Below are 14890 nucleotides of genomic sequence, written 5' to 3'. Positions count from 1 at the left end.
TGGCAGAAATATTCATTTTTCACACTTTATATACGACAGGCAAAAATTATGTAACTCAGCTTTTAATCTCCTCAGAATGTGATTTTCATTTAAAATCCTTCTTCCCCACCAGTCTTTGTCAGCTGTGTCCACCCAAAAGTTAAATTCCAGAAGCAATCCACCCAAAAATTAAATTGCAAGTAATTTGGAATCCACTTAAATTATCTTTGGTCTCTGCTTTAACACTGGGCTGTGGGGCCTCCAAGTTTTCTTATACTGGTTAGATGGACAGAGTCACAATTGAAGTTAAAAAACTAAACTGTCTACTAGTAGTGGCAAACAACGAAAGCTAATCAACAAGTTTCACCATTAGGGCTCCTAAGCCCTTTCTCTTCTAAGTACATACACTAGCAGGGTATTTTCCTTATTTTTAAATTGAATGGTTATTTTTATACCACACGTTTAACTAAAGAGAACTTCCTGCAGCGCACATTTGTACGTATTTATAAACGTTACTTTTCTTCTCAATATACAATAGGAAACATATTGTTCATCAATACTAACCTTCGACTTTCAATAATCTTGGCTTAAAAGTTTTTGCAATTTGGAAATACACACACATACACAAACATGTCTGCTAGCTGAGTTCAAGCAAAGTGAGAGTAATTCATAAAAACAAATAAAAAATGTTTTCAAAAACAGATTATTACATATATTCATTGGAGACATCACATTATAGACACAACTACACAGGAGTAGTTTTCAAATATTTTGGTCTCAGAATGCCTTCACACTCCTAAAACTGTTAAGGACTCAAAGTAAATTTTTTATGTGGATTATATCTATCAATATTTACTGAATTAAAACAGAAAATCAAATTCAATTAAATTTGATCAATTTAATTAAATTAAGTAATTAGATTAATTAGAATATTAATTACTTTATAAACACAAATTTCATGTTAGAAATCATATTTTTACAAAAAATAAGTGTATTTTCTAAAAAAAATTAGTGAGAATGATAGCAGTGTTTTACATTTTAGCAAATTTCTTTAATACCTGGCTAAAAAGACAGATTCTTCTATCTGCTCTGCATTCAATCTATTGCAATATCACATGACATGTTGCCTCTAGAAAACCCCACTGTATACTCGTAAGAGACTGAGAGTAAAAAGATAAATACCACATTATCATTATTATGAAAACAGTTGAGACCTCACAGCTCCCTGCGAGGCGTGTGGGAACGCTCAGGGTTCCCTGCAGCACACTTGAATCGCTGCTGCTTCGTAGAGCTGTTCATAACTGCTACTCTTGCAGACGTTATGAACTTACACGTCTCCATGCCTTCATCATCGTCGTCTACCGAAGGTTTATCGTAAGACTTGTCAATGGCAGCTCTGAAGCTTTCATTACATCCCCTGCCCCTGATTATCCGTGGCCGGGGGCGATGGAAAGGGATATCCCCATTCAAAGTCACCTCAGCGACTGCTGTCTGCAGACTCTCTAAGGAGCTTGACTTCTTCAGACCCAGGGAGGGTCCCACATCTCTGCTGGGGGAACCTAGGAGGTTTACAAAAGCAGAAGTTAGAACTAGTGGTGAAAAGTACATACTTGAATACCTACGAATTAAGGAAAACATCAGGGACATAGAGAAATTATTCACTCAATGATGAGTTCTGGAATGTGGATGGAAACGGTATAAAAAGTAAATAAAGTAATAGTAACTAATTTTTATTTTTCCCAAATTTATATTAAATGTGGTTTATTTTCTCTATTTTCATTAGGAAAAGCCCCACATTACTAGTTTCCATTTTTAGCTCAACAGATGAAATTTTTGTGAAATCATTTGCTCCAAGTTATGTAAATAATCTAAAAGAACACAGAAGCTCATTTAATTGAAATCACTTTTCAGCAGTTAAAAATTCTTGACAGCAGAAGTTAAACTTTCATATACATGAGTTGCATCATCTCTTCCTCATTGTAATGCAGGTTCCCACAACTCAGCGAGGAGAGAACATGAAAGACAAGTGTCACCAGGGCAATCAGGGCACCCTGGCTCCAGGCAGAAACCTCACTGCGCAGAATACGAACATTCTATGGAAAGAGCAATACAAAATCGGAACAGAAACAAATTACATGAGGGCTCTCTCTAGAGAGAAGGAAAGGAGGAGAAACTAAAGAGCTGAATATAAGTACTTCTGTCTCTGGGCCTGGGAGTAACACCTGCTTGAGAAACAAGTGTGAACAGAAAGAAGACGACTTAAGAATTACCAAGAAAAATCCAGTAGGATGGCAGGGGAGAATTCAGGGAATCAAAAAGTTGCCTCTATTTCTTGAGGATCTAGGGCAGGAAGGCCTGAGATATACTCAGAGTACCGAGCTTTAGAAGGCAATCAAAATGGATTTCTTTAATGAGCTAAGACAGCCTTGCCCACCACTGTCTGACCTGGCACTCAGAGGCAGACTAATGCAGCCTCCAGGTGACGGAAACCCCAGCTCTGCCTCACCACCTGGGCAGTCCAGGTTACAGAACCAGTGCTTCCCTTCTACTGTTAAAGGACAGGCACAAAAACTGGGAGGGGTGGCAGGCCTAGATAGTGTATCTCTACACGGGGACCTCAGCCCACATGTTGATCAATAATTAAGGAGGGGCCTTGTGTTATCACCTAAAAGACATATAGTTATGACATGGGCTTTCTATGCCTCAGAGTATAAAACAGAATAAAAACTAAACTGAGAGAGTCAAAACAAGAATTACCTTTTTAAGATTCATTTACGTCTTTCACCTAATTTTCACCATGGGGTAGCAGTTTTAAGTTAGAATAAATATGTTAAAAATGTAACATAGGGAGAAAGGCAGACAGACGATTCTAATGAAGAAATAATACCCCATAAATTATTGTGCTTGGAAGAAAAAGATGATTTATTTAACTTTCTCAATGCAGGTTTGTATATATTTATTTATTTTATGAAAAAAATTCACATGAAACATCTCTTTCCAGGACGATCAATCATTTTTTCCCTCAATACTACTACAATTTTTGACAAGTTCACGTTCTAGATACCCATAAAAGTCATGTTATAGGAAGGAAAATGAATTTTGTTTTAAATAACTAAAAAAACAGTAAGAAATCAAGGAATCATAAAGAATGGGAAAAGATCATTCCTGTGCAGGGACATTTATATTTCCTAGAATTAGTAGCGGGAAGATCTTTTCCTGAATAAATCATGCCTATCAATTTTTATAACTTCCCAGCTCCATCTGGTTCTAGAAACATTTATAAGGCAAATATTCGGTGCTTTCTTGGACTCACAAAGGACACACATATGTACATATGCATTATGTGTGTATATCTACCTCTGTCTCTGTCTCTAACAGAGATTTCATGTGTCCAGTAAAGATTATCATTTATGTACATTCAGCTTTTCTTTATGAAAAGTTAGCTGAGATTTGACTTAATGTACTCAGAGCACAAAAACTTTAATAATGAATTTCAGAAACAGCATGAGTATTTCTTAAAATAAATGTATATGAATATATGTATATAAATATTTATCTATGTATATATGTATATGTATTTATTAAAATACACAAACACAGGCAAATCTGGGAAGAAAAACAATGATGAAAGTATCAGTAAATAAGCAATAGATGTTTTGTAAGTGTAATTCAGAGCTTACCCATCTACTCTTTTCTCTAAATTCATAACACTGTAGTGTGACATTTTGGCAAAATGTTGATAATTATCAATGGTGAGTGTTGGGTATTTGAGAAGGCAATGAACTACTCTTTCTACATTTATGTATGGTTGAAAATTTTCATCATAAAAAGTTATGCAAAAAATCAGCATCTATAATTTGTGACTCAATAACATGCATCAGCAAACGACAGGTCAAATTTGGAAAATTTTATTGGAACCCAGCCATGCCCACCTGGTTACCCATATTCTATGGCTGTTTCTCACTGCATCAGAATGAAGTCACTGCCACAGGACTGTGTGGCCCGCAAGGGCTACAACATTCACTGTCTGGCCCTTTACAGAAACAGCTTGCTCACTCCTGATGTGTCACGTGGATATCGTACATTTAAGTATTATATTTGTTAAAGAAACTCTAACAAAGGTTTTGTTAAGAAATATATTAAGATTCTCAAATGAGGGGTACTGAGTTCCCCAACATTATAAACTTAGCATTTACTAGGAATGAATATTGAAAAAGTCTTTCTCTATGTAAACGATGTGGAAAAGATTACTTAATTTTTATTTACACAAAAAATTAATGTCTTTTAATTCTAAAATAATATTTTAAAGCTCTTTATATAAATCTGTTAGGGCATTAGGCTACTTTGCTTATTTTTTATATTCAAGAATTAAACTGTTAGAAACCAATTCTCTTCTCATTCCTGTTCTCTCTTTTCTTTCAGAAAGTAAATTTACCCCCAAAATATCACACAAGATCTCTAAATCCAGGAATCAAGGGGGAAATCATGTCTGTTTTTCTACTCCTCCCTACTAACACCCCTCTCACCAAAAAAAAGTAGAGGATGTCTCTTGCAAGGACAAAGGGAAATGGAATTTAATTTTCATTATGAAAGGCTTATGGCCAGACATAATCTGTGCTAAAATGCCACCACGATGCTACCAAAACGCTTTGTCCTACACTGTCAAATCATGATAATCTTAACAATTCAAGTTAAGTGAAGAAAGAAAAATAACTAAATATCTGTTCACTGTCTAATACTGGAGGATAGAGAGAATCTAGTTTAGATATTTTATTCACATAGATTTAAAGTCAATTGACCAAAAAGTACTTTGGCATCTCTAATAATTTTTTGTCCCAAGTTTTTCCGATTTAATTCTGTAGGATAGAGCATACGCATTGAAAAAGAAAATGCTCTTTTGACGGGTGGGGGAAGGAAGACTGGCCCTGAGCCAATATCTGTGCCAATGTCCCTCTACTATATGTGGGTCACCACCCGGGTAGGCTTGACGAGCCGTGCTAGTCCATGCGCAGGATCCAAATCTGCGAACCACAGGTTGCCAAAGTGGAGTGCGAGAACTTAGCCACTATGCTACCAGGCCAGCCTCCAAAGGTCCTCTTTTTATCTAGGATGTAATACTTTAAAACACTATAAAAACAAGTGATTCAATTATATTATAAAATTTGCCTCTCATCATGAAAGTTGTTTTCTGTTAAAATTTGGATATCACATGATTTTTTTAAATCATAATAAATTGTTCTCCTTTTAGTAGTAGTGAGCTGGTTAAATTAAATATTCTCCTTGCTTTGCCTAATTGGCATAGCATATAAAGTCATGTTCCTTAACCCGAACAGTTCAGCATGGATTTTACAAATGTTAACTTGGAGGGCTGACTTCCTTAAAAGTACTCAATACCGGGGCCAGCCTGTGGCGCAGCGGTTAAGTTCGTGCACTGTGCTTCGGTGGCGGCCTGGGGTTCACAGGTTTGGATCCCAGGCATGGACCTACATACCACTCATCAAGTTGTGCTGGGCAGTGTCCCACATACAAAATAGAGGAAGATTGGCACAGATGTTAACTCAGGGCCAATCTTCCTCAAAGGAAAAAAAAAAGAGAAAAAGTACAGAACACTATTAACTACAAGAACTAATTACTAATTCACATGTGAACTATCAAATAATGTTTTTCTTTAACCCTGTTTCAGAATTCCAATGAATTTTATGTTTAATAAGAGAAATAACTACTTAATAAGGGCTGAGGCTATTGTTAATTGCCTTGCACTACAGTTAACGCTATGATTTATTGGACATAATTTTTACAATCCATCTTTTACTCTACAGCATGTGACAACTCCAACCATGTCCACCTTATTCTTTACATATGTATGTGGGATACACATTTTTCAAGCAGGCTAAAACTAATTACTACTACAGGTTGAAAAGGCGAATTGAAGCTAATTAGTACTAAGTGGTGTAACTACATTGTATTGGATCTAGAATAATTAAAACACTATTCCAAACTTACAAAAATAAATCCTAAATGCTCAATTGTACAAAATGCATTCCTTTAATTATACACAAAGACTTTCCGTTGATTATTTTCGTAAAACATAAAACTACTCTCATGCAAAACCTAGTTCAATGTACACCATTGTTTCTATGGGGGGAAAAAAACCCTTTTAAAAAGGTTCACAGAGTGAAGATAAGGAGACACGTGCATTAGACAGGCTAGTTCGATCTCAGGTAACTATGAGCTAACTCTTGCATTCGAAAAAGAACTAAGGTTTTCTGAGGGACTGATGAGAGCAATCCTGGACGCTGTTCTCCAGTGAGAAATATTCATACTTGTGCTATTATCCTTCAAATCAAAATCACCACTTCGAGAGTCATTTTGTGGATGTCAACCAAGGCGTCAAATAGAGACGACTTAAAAACTTAAGAGTCTACCAAAAGAGATCACGTTTTCAGGATTTTGACTTTTTTTTTAATTGTGACAAAACATTCCTACACAAATAGAATTAAGAAAATCTGTGTTGTTTTAGCATTTTGAAGCATTAAATTATATTTCCATTTAGTATGTACTCTACTGATAAACTTCTTCTAACAGAAAATTTTCCTTTTCTTGTACAGTTTGATTTCCTGCAAAGAAAACATCCCTGCAGGACTGGAATATTTACGTTTACATGCAATATGATTGGCAGCTCTATAATTAGGATAAGCTCCCTGGCCCACAGTTTCTATGGCAACAGTCTAACTGTCCATTCTTACCTGCTTTCTGGTCATCCACTGTATTGAGTTTAGTCTCGTCAGCTACTGTTAAAAGGTAAATGTATATGGTTAGCCCAGTTAGTCCCCACAGCCCAACATGCTTCAACCATTCCCAGATCTTCTCAGTTAGGTGATAATTCTTAAGTAATATTTCATGCAAATAATATGAAACATCAAGCAAACATTCATAATCAAAAAAAGGGGGAAAAGCAGTGTCTCCATGCAATATGCTGGTCGCTTCATTTCATAGACACGTGTGTTATTTATATGTTAGCATAACACAATTAGACAAGGCAATGCATCGCCAAATTTTTCTTTTATGCATATGATAAATTAATGCTTTTAGTCTTGAAGTATAAACAGCCACCAGAGAACAGCATAATTAAGTTGTAGTTGATTAACAAAGGTTTTTTAAATCATTTGATCAGTTTATAGATATAATTAATTATTTTACTTTTTATTTTGGTTTTTGGTGGATTTGGATTTAAAAAGAGACACTACCTGATTGGTGTTTGATTGAACAACTATGGTTTTTTTCCTCCTCTCATTTGCTTCCAAATACTTTCTACAGTAAATATTCTCTCAAATTATTACTTCCATGAAATTCCTTAATTATCAACATATAAGAGTTTCCATTAAATAAATTTTTAAAGAATAGCAGTGAAAGGAAGATAACATGAAGTAACCAGATTCTACACATGGATTGAGATAATGATTTCTCTCCAAAACTTTTCTTCTAGTTCAAGAATCCCACAGCCAACCAAATACTATTTCAATGCAGTTGGTTTCAAACAGCTAAAGTGTTAAGACATTTTATTTTTTCAAATAAAGATACATGAATATAGCATGATATGCACATGTGTTTGTTTCTTTTCTCATCAGAAAACATATATATTAACATATTGCACATTATGTAAACATGTCACTTATGAGAAACATGGTTATCTCAAACTCAGAGAAAAACTAATTTTTGCCAAATTGTCACATTTCACATTTATTTTCTCTATTGCTCAAAGTAAACAGACATGTGTTTGGGACCATCAATTTTAATCTGAGAGTATCTAAACCTTATTTAGATAAAGATTCATGGAGATTGTACTCACTACCTAAATCCATGCTTTTTGATTTTCGCGTTTTAACGAAATCCAATTGACTGGCATCTGAAAATTGCTTTGTGCGTTTTTCTGACATACTCTGGCGTCCAAATCCTTCTCGTTGAAAAGCAAGGACAGGATCAACATCTGGACTCAAAGAGCTGGTGGGAAGAGAAAGATAAACAAAAAAATATTTACAAAAAATAGAAGACTTCCAATTTAGGAAAGTTCATATATACCTGTGTGTATGAATGTGTGTATATGTATATTCCTCAGAAATATTTAAACTAAATAATACAAATAGAGTCCATTAAAAAAAGCTGTGCCTGTATAGGAGATGATGGGAAAATACAACGTGAATTTACATTTAGAGTAATTCTTTCTCCATGTGAGTTCTCTCCTCCTCTCTTTTCCTCTCTCACATTCCTCACTCTATTTGACAATACATCATTATTTCTAAGTGATTATCAAAAATAAGCCGGATATCTTTTAGATATTGGAAGGATTCAATATTTGAGGAAATCTTTCAAATATTAACACAAATATTGGCAGCAGACAAGTGACTACATGAATTGTGATTGAATAGAAGTTTTAAAAAGGATATGTTCTGGTTTTCTTATACATCCTTTATCTTATGTTTGAGAAAAGAAAAAAAGAACACCTTTCTGCCATGTAGTATCATGAGGCTGTAGTTTCTCTGCACTCCTTAACTGAGAAGAAATCAATTCAACAAATTTTTATTAGCACCTGTTTTGATTACGGTATTGTGCTGGGTACCAACGTCAAAATGATAAACAAGAAAAGATCACTGTTCTCCACGAGTTCCTAGGACAACTCCTAAACCAGAAGGAGAAAGCAGATGCGGTGGATGCATGGAGGAGAGAATAAACAGTACCCAAGGGAGTCAGGAAAAGCATGACTAAGGCTACATGACATTTGGTTTGGGTGACACCAACACAGTGGCTCAAGCAGAGATGATGAAGCATGTGGCAAATCATCGGTAACAAGATACAGCTGGAAGTGTCTTCCCAGAGGATGTGGCAGGGGAGACATGGAATCACTCCCATTTGTAAAAACCTGTGAATAGTTTAAAAAGCACTACCAGGCATTCCCAGCATGCTCCAGACAATGGACAGGGGTTTGCTCTGTACTGGGCACATTGAGTAAATAAAGAGCTCTCTTTCATCAAGGCCGAGCCACCTTATCTATCAGGCCAGGTACGAGAATGTCCCTCCACAGCTAACTAAACACATTAGAACGTGAGGGGGCTGCTTCCACGACGTCAGCTGAGTTTACGACAGCCTTCCTTATGCTTCTGATGGAAGCAAGCTTCTCTAACCCTTCATGGCCTTATGAGAATTACCATCCACACTGGTAAAAGGATAGTGATGTGGTTTGTATCATCAGAAATTTAGCTGCAATTTACCACACATGAAATGATAGTTGGCTTGTAAAGAGCTGAACCAAAAAGTGTGAAAACGAGACATCAAGGAAAATGCTCTGCCATCAACTTAAGTGACCTGAAATGTTTTGGCCCAGGTGTCTTAATATGCACAATACAGACAAGAGCCGCACCCATCTCACGAGGCCAGGGAGAGAATTCACTGACACAAGGGGAAAGCTCTTTCTAAACTGCAAACCACTATGCAAAACAAACTATGACCCAACAAAGACTTTCTATCGCAAATTACGAAAGTAACACAAATTATGACCATGGAAACACGGTCCTCAAAAACCACGCAAAGGAGAGGAACCACCCTTCTCAATTTTTCCACAAAACATGGAGCAGGGCCCCTAGGGTGAGGCAAGGCCAGTGCCTAGCGAATCTGAAGAATCGCCCACTCTCAGGGTCATGTAGGTTCAGGGTGGAAACCTGAGAGTGAGCGCCTCCTTACATTCCACACCCTGGGCGCCCAGCTTGCCTCAGCCTAGTCCTGGCCCATACTGAGAAAATAGAAGATGCACCCCACAGGGACGGGAGGTTAGCCCAAGGCAAGAATACATTTTTCTTTTTGTAAAACACTATATTATGTCCTAATAAATGTTATTTTGTGTGCATTCCACACGAAATCTTTTCATTTTTAATATATTATAATTCTTCTGTAAAACTTTAAATACATAAGATGTTCCAAGAAGAAACAGGGTCATATTTGTCTTGAAGCCTTGGGTGTCCCTTCACATATTACTGTGCTTAGATACTATGTATATATAGATAATATATATATATGTGCATATATAGCATATATAATTATAAATTGCTTAAATATATATGCTTGTAGACTATAGTCACATAGCGGTATTCACATACTACTATGCTTATAATTTCCAGAGCACATACCCCTCAATGCAAAAACAGTCCTAGAAGTGAAAAATTAAAACCCATATGATGAGAATATGACCCAATTTTGCAGCATCAAACTCTAAACATATATTTTCAGTGAGAATAATTCTTTTTTTTTTAAAGAATTTATTTTTTTTTTCCTTTTTCTCCCCAAAGCCCCCCAGTACATAGTTGTATATGCTTTGCTGTGGGTCCTTCTAGTTGTGGCATGTGGGACGCTGCCTCAGCGTGGTTTGATGAGCAGTGCCGTGTCTGCGCCCAGGATTCGAACCAACGAAACACTGGGCCGCCTGCAGCGGAGCGCACGAACTTAACCACTCGGCCACAGGGCCAGCCCCAAGAATAATTCTTTTAACTGTTGAAAGTTGATCACTTCAACCACCTGCACACACTCATCAACTCCTTTTTGGGATCACAGAATACCTCAAATCCTGAACTCTGGGAAAGCACAGGTGACTGGCGAGAACGAATTTGAAGCACATATTTTAAAAGAAATTAATGGTAAAAGATTTGTCAAAGAAATGTAAATTGCTGCTGCTAATGTTACCTGAAAACCATATATTGGCATATTTTTGAAACTAATTTTATCTTCTGAAATTACATTGTCACTAAGATTAGAATCTACTGTTTTAGTTTTTCCCCCTAAAAACATTGTTAATGTTCCCTAAATTAATTAATGATTGAAAAAAGTATATTCTATTAGTTAACAAATTGAAAGTTGAGCCATTTGACATATTTAGCCTTCTACAATTGTGCAGTGAACTGCAAACATACACAACTTAAAATGTCAAATGAGTTTGTGAGTTAATAAGAGTCTTAACGAAATATTCTTAAACCATGACATAATTAATTCTTCCCTATCAAAATCCCCATTACAGTAATTTCAGGCACAATAAACAGTCCACTGGAATATTCAACAAGTTAGAGTGCAGGACTGACAGCTGATTCTTTAAAGAATGTAACCATATCCTGACCCCCAGCGTTATTAAAATTCCAGTTATTAATCCCATCTTATTGCCCTTTTGTTTTCATAACATTTTCATCAAGGATTAGGGAGATATTGTCAGCCTGGAAAAGCTTACATTTTCTGCTGTGATTTGGAACAGCTGCTACTCTTGTTTAGATAACCCTTCATTCATATTCTTTTCCTTGCCCCCCAACCCCCGCAGCAAGATCACACAAGTCCTCACCATTTTATGAATCCCCTTAGGGAAATTAATGCCACAATCTATCCCTACTATTTATTCATTTATTTCCACCACTACAGCACTCGAGAAAGCCCCAAACAGGTCTCCTCCTATGACCACCTTCACAATTCTCATCACGGTGGAGAGTCAAAGGCTTCTGTCCCTGCGAGGAATCCTGCAGAGACTGAATCCTTACTTTCTCTGTGTTGCTGTCACTTTCAGAAAGAGAGAGAAACTGCAGCAGTGAATGTAACAGCATCTGTGGATTTCACGTGGATTTTCATTATATTTGGTCTCCTCCTCTACACGCTGAACCAAAAAACTCATTCAAAGATAAGCTAACTATCACGCAGGCTTAAGCGTAGCTCTGCTTTTAAGTCTTGTGTTTTCAATAAAACAATTAAAAAGAAAAGAAGGAGAAAACAGAGATGGACTTTCCTTGAGCCCCCAAACAGTGAGATTATTCCAAGAGAACACCTGCAGAAAGATAAATGTGTTGTATTTTTGTGTGTCTGTGTGAGGAGTGGGGAAAGAGGACTGGGCAGTGGGTTTACTTTGTTAAGATCATCACTAAAATGTTAACATGAAGAAATGCCCATCCCTGTTGACGGAAGTCTGGAGAAGAGTAGGAAATAGAAATGGTTAAGGGGTGAAGGAACAATGCCATTTAACAAATAACATTTGTTGTAACAAATAACAATGCTACAAATAACATTTAAAGATAATTTTGCTGATGTATTCATAAAACACCCCAGAGAAAGGGCAATAACGAAATTCTGGTATAACGCTCACATGGTTTGTGCTAATTATCACTACAACCTTACAAGGTCTTCCCTAGGAAAGATTTTTCTTCTGCTTATTGATGTACATAATTATTAGGCATGCAAATTACATTCAAGCGCTACACATTGGCTCAATAATAGCAAAGGCTTTCTTCTATTTTGAAAGATACAGCAGAAAAAAGAGCATCAGACTGCCCCCAAAGCCATGATGTTAGAAGCAAGTACATAGCCTTTTAAATAGTATGGTTACAGCACTCTAAAAAGACCTTTACCCAGCTGCCTCCACTCCCAGACCGTAGCAACCATCAATTTGGCCGAAGTCACTGAATTGTTACAAACTCTCCCTCACCTTAGGGATCAGTTTAGAATTCACTTATTTAATAGAAAAACAATTCATCAAAGTAACACAGATGTAAAATAATAATAAAACTTGACAATTGAGTAGGGTTTTTCGGTTAGTGATAGTTTTGTTGTTGTTTTGGCTAAATTATTAACTACACACTGGAAAGGCTAAAACAATTGGGTAAGTCTATGGGGTTGAGGGGAATCTTCTATTAAAAGAGTGATAATTAAAGAGTACAAAAACCATGAAAACACACTGCTATAAAAAAATTAACTGTGCTCAGTGATAGACCATTTAAACGTAAAGTGTGAGTGCAATTAACTCATATTTGCTACCCTGGAGCGCACTCTTACCAGTCCGCAGAATCAGTGACCACAGCCTTAGCCCACGTGCCAGTCTCTGTCGTCACGAACCCCACGTCGTCATGGGAGCTGGAAGATGACTGGTCAGAGAGATGTGGAGGAAGCACTGGCAACCTGTCATCTTCTATGATGACAGTGTCATCTTGGGGCATATTCACTGTGGGGGACAGCTGGTATTTACCTGTCCAGTGAAAAAAAGAGAAAGAGAAATTCTAGACATCCATCTAAGGGTTACGTGTATTAATGTTCATACTTTGCTACACTAGAAAAAGTCTAAAATTCTAAGCATCTGCTCAACCTGGGAGAACAAAAATAGAATTAAGCAAATTTATTTTTCATAAATGATTGTCAACTGGAGACCTCAAGTCTCTTCCCACCTCTCAGACTACAGCTATGTAGCTATGGGCACAGTATGCAATTTCTCTGGTTTTATGTTTCCTAAAGCCAGAGATGATCCCCAAAATGTCTTCTAACGTGAAAATGCTACATAGATTCTAAGTTGTTAAACTCCTTCGAAAAATTTTACCAGGATATTTGGAGGGAAGTCCTGCAGACTTACACTAATCATTCACCCATTCATTCATGGGGCACTTATCATGTGGCAGGTACTACAAGAAAGACCATCTCTGCCCTTAAAGAGCCCCCATCCTTGTGAAGGATATAGACATACAAAAAGTGATAATTGCTTGGTGATGTGAGTGATGGCATTCATGAATGCTGGTAATTGCCTGGGTAGCTGAAGGCAGAGGATGCCGGGATCTTAACAAAAGTTAACATCAGAGTTGGGTTTTGAATGATGAATGTGGTCTGTTCTGCTAGAAGAAATGATGACATTGATTTTAGACACTGGTAACAACATCATTAAATGTATGATGGAGAAAAGCCCACGGTGCATTTGGGTGACATTTCAAAGATGAGCACACCCAGAATCAAGGCCTAGGGGGAGATAGCAGGCATGATTATGAAGAGAAAAGATTAGTATCTGTCTCCCCAGAGGTTTTCAGGCCATGACAGGGGAGCCCGTAAATTTTGACTTATTCAATCAGGACATAGTGTTTTTGTTAAGGAAAGACCCACAACTGTCTACACTGATGAGTTTCTTTCAGGAAAATCTGCTCAGGTTCACGGATCAGCATGACAGGTGTTTATATTTGACAATCTTTCTTGAGATAAAAATTATGCCTCAAGGCCCTCAATCTTTAAGAAAATGCTGGAGGCCAAAGGATGCCATGTTCTTCCCCAAAATGGCTACACTTCTTCTGGCTTCCTCACAAATCTTGTGCTATACTTCTTCTGAGCAAGCACTTGTGGACAAGGCTTTGGTCCCCATGGATTCCTTGTGAGAGGCCACACTCACAGAAACATGCACACTGTCTGATGCAGGCCCACTGGCCTGCCTCTCCCACCCACGGAGGAGAACTGACACGCTCCCTGTCACCTTACAGGAGGATAGAGGGACTCTCATTTTAAGCTCAGTGTCCAAATCTATTAAGCTGGCTATCCTGGTTCCGAATAAAAAGGATTGCTGTGCCTTCCCAATACCAATACCGCCACCATTGTGCATGGGGTATACTTTCCTTTATTACATACAATTTTTTAAAATAACACAACTGCAATGGTAGGGAGTTTATTAACACTGTAATATCAGTTTTAAGATCTAATTTTAAATTATTTTTAAATTCATCAGAATGTATAAATGATAATTTTTATTTTACCACTATTGTGGAAATTTGGGGATGGCATATATAGGTTTGAAAGAATTTTTAAAATATATGTTACTCCACACATTTCAACAAAGGAGCAAAAATTAAGTTGTTATAAATCTTTTCAGGACAACCCACAAAAGTAAACTTGCTAAAAGTTTCAAATGCATTTATTATTTAGCATCAACTGTTCTATTACAGAAATACTACATGCTCACTGAAACCTCTGCTCAGCATTTTATCAAGAAAATCACTATATTTTGATTTGAAATGCATCCATTTTGACAAACTGAAAACTAGCAACTTTTTATGAATGCTCACGATAAAAATGTACGTCAAATTTAATACTTAAA

At 36.8% G+C, this 14890-nt stretch overlaps 1 protein-coding gene across 33 annotated transcripts in view; it reads right to left on the bottom strand.

Moving 5' to 3' along the window:
- The window catches only part of PARD3 (par-3 family cell polarity regulator), a 612530-nt gene that overhangs the window by 196339 nt on the left and 401301 nt on the right, over positions 1-14890 (bottom strand). For 14 of the 33 annotated variants that reach the window (XM_070501262.1, XM_070501246.1, XM_070501251.1 and 11 more), the window contains 4 exons: positions 12826-13015; positions 7829-7980; positions 6726-6770; positions 1311-1538 (listed from right to left, as the gene is read on the bottom strand). In XM_070501262.1, the coding sequence (XP_070357363.1) occupies positions 1311-1538; positions 6726-6770; positions 7829-7980; positions 12826-13015 (615 nt within the window). The remainder of the gene's footprint in view (positions 1-1310; positions 1539-6725; positions 6771-7828; positions 7981-12825; positions 13016-14890) is intronic. The other 19 variants (XM_070501252.1, XM_070501261.1, XM_044762266.2 and 16 more) reach the window with 4 other exon arrangements.

The sequence above is a fragment of the Equus asinus genome, chromosome 29 (assembly GCF_041296235.1).
Source record: "Equus asinus isolate D_3611 breed Donkey chromosome 29, EquAss-T2T_v2, whole genome shotgun sequence".
NCBI lineage: Eukaryota > Metazoa > Chordata > Mammalia > Perissodactyla > Equidae > Equus > Equus asinus.
This window is presented reverse-complemented; position numbering and strand designations above follow the sequence as displayed.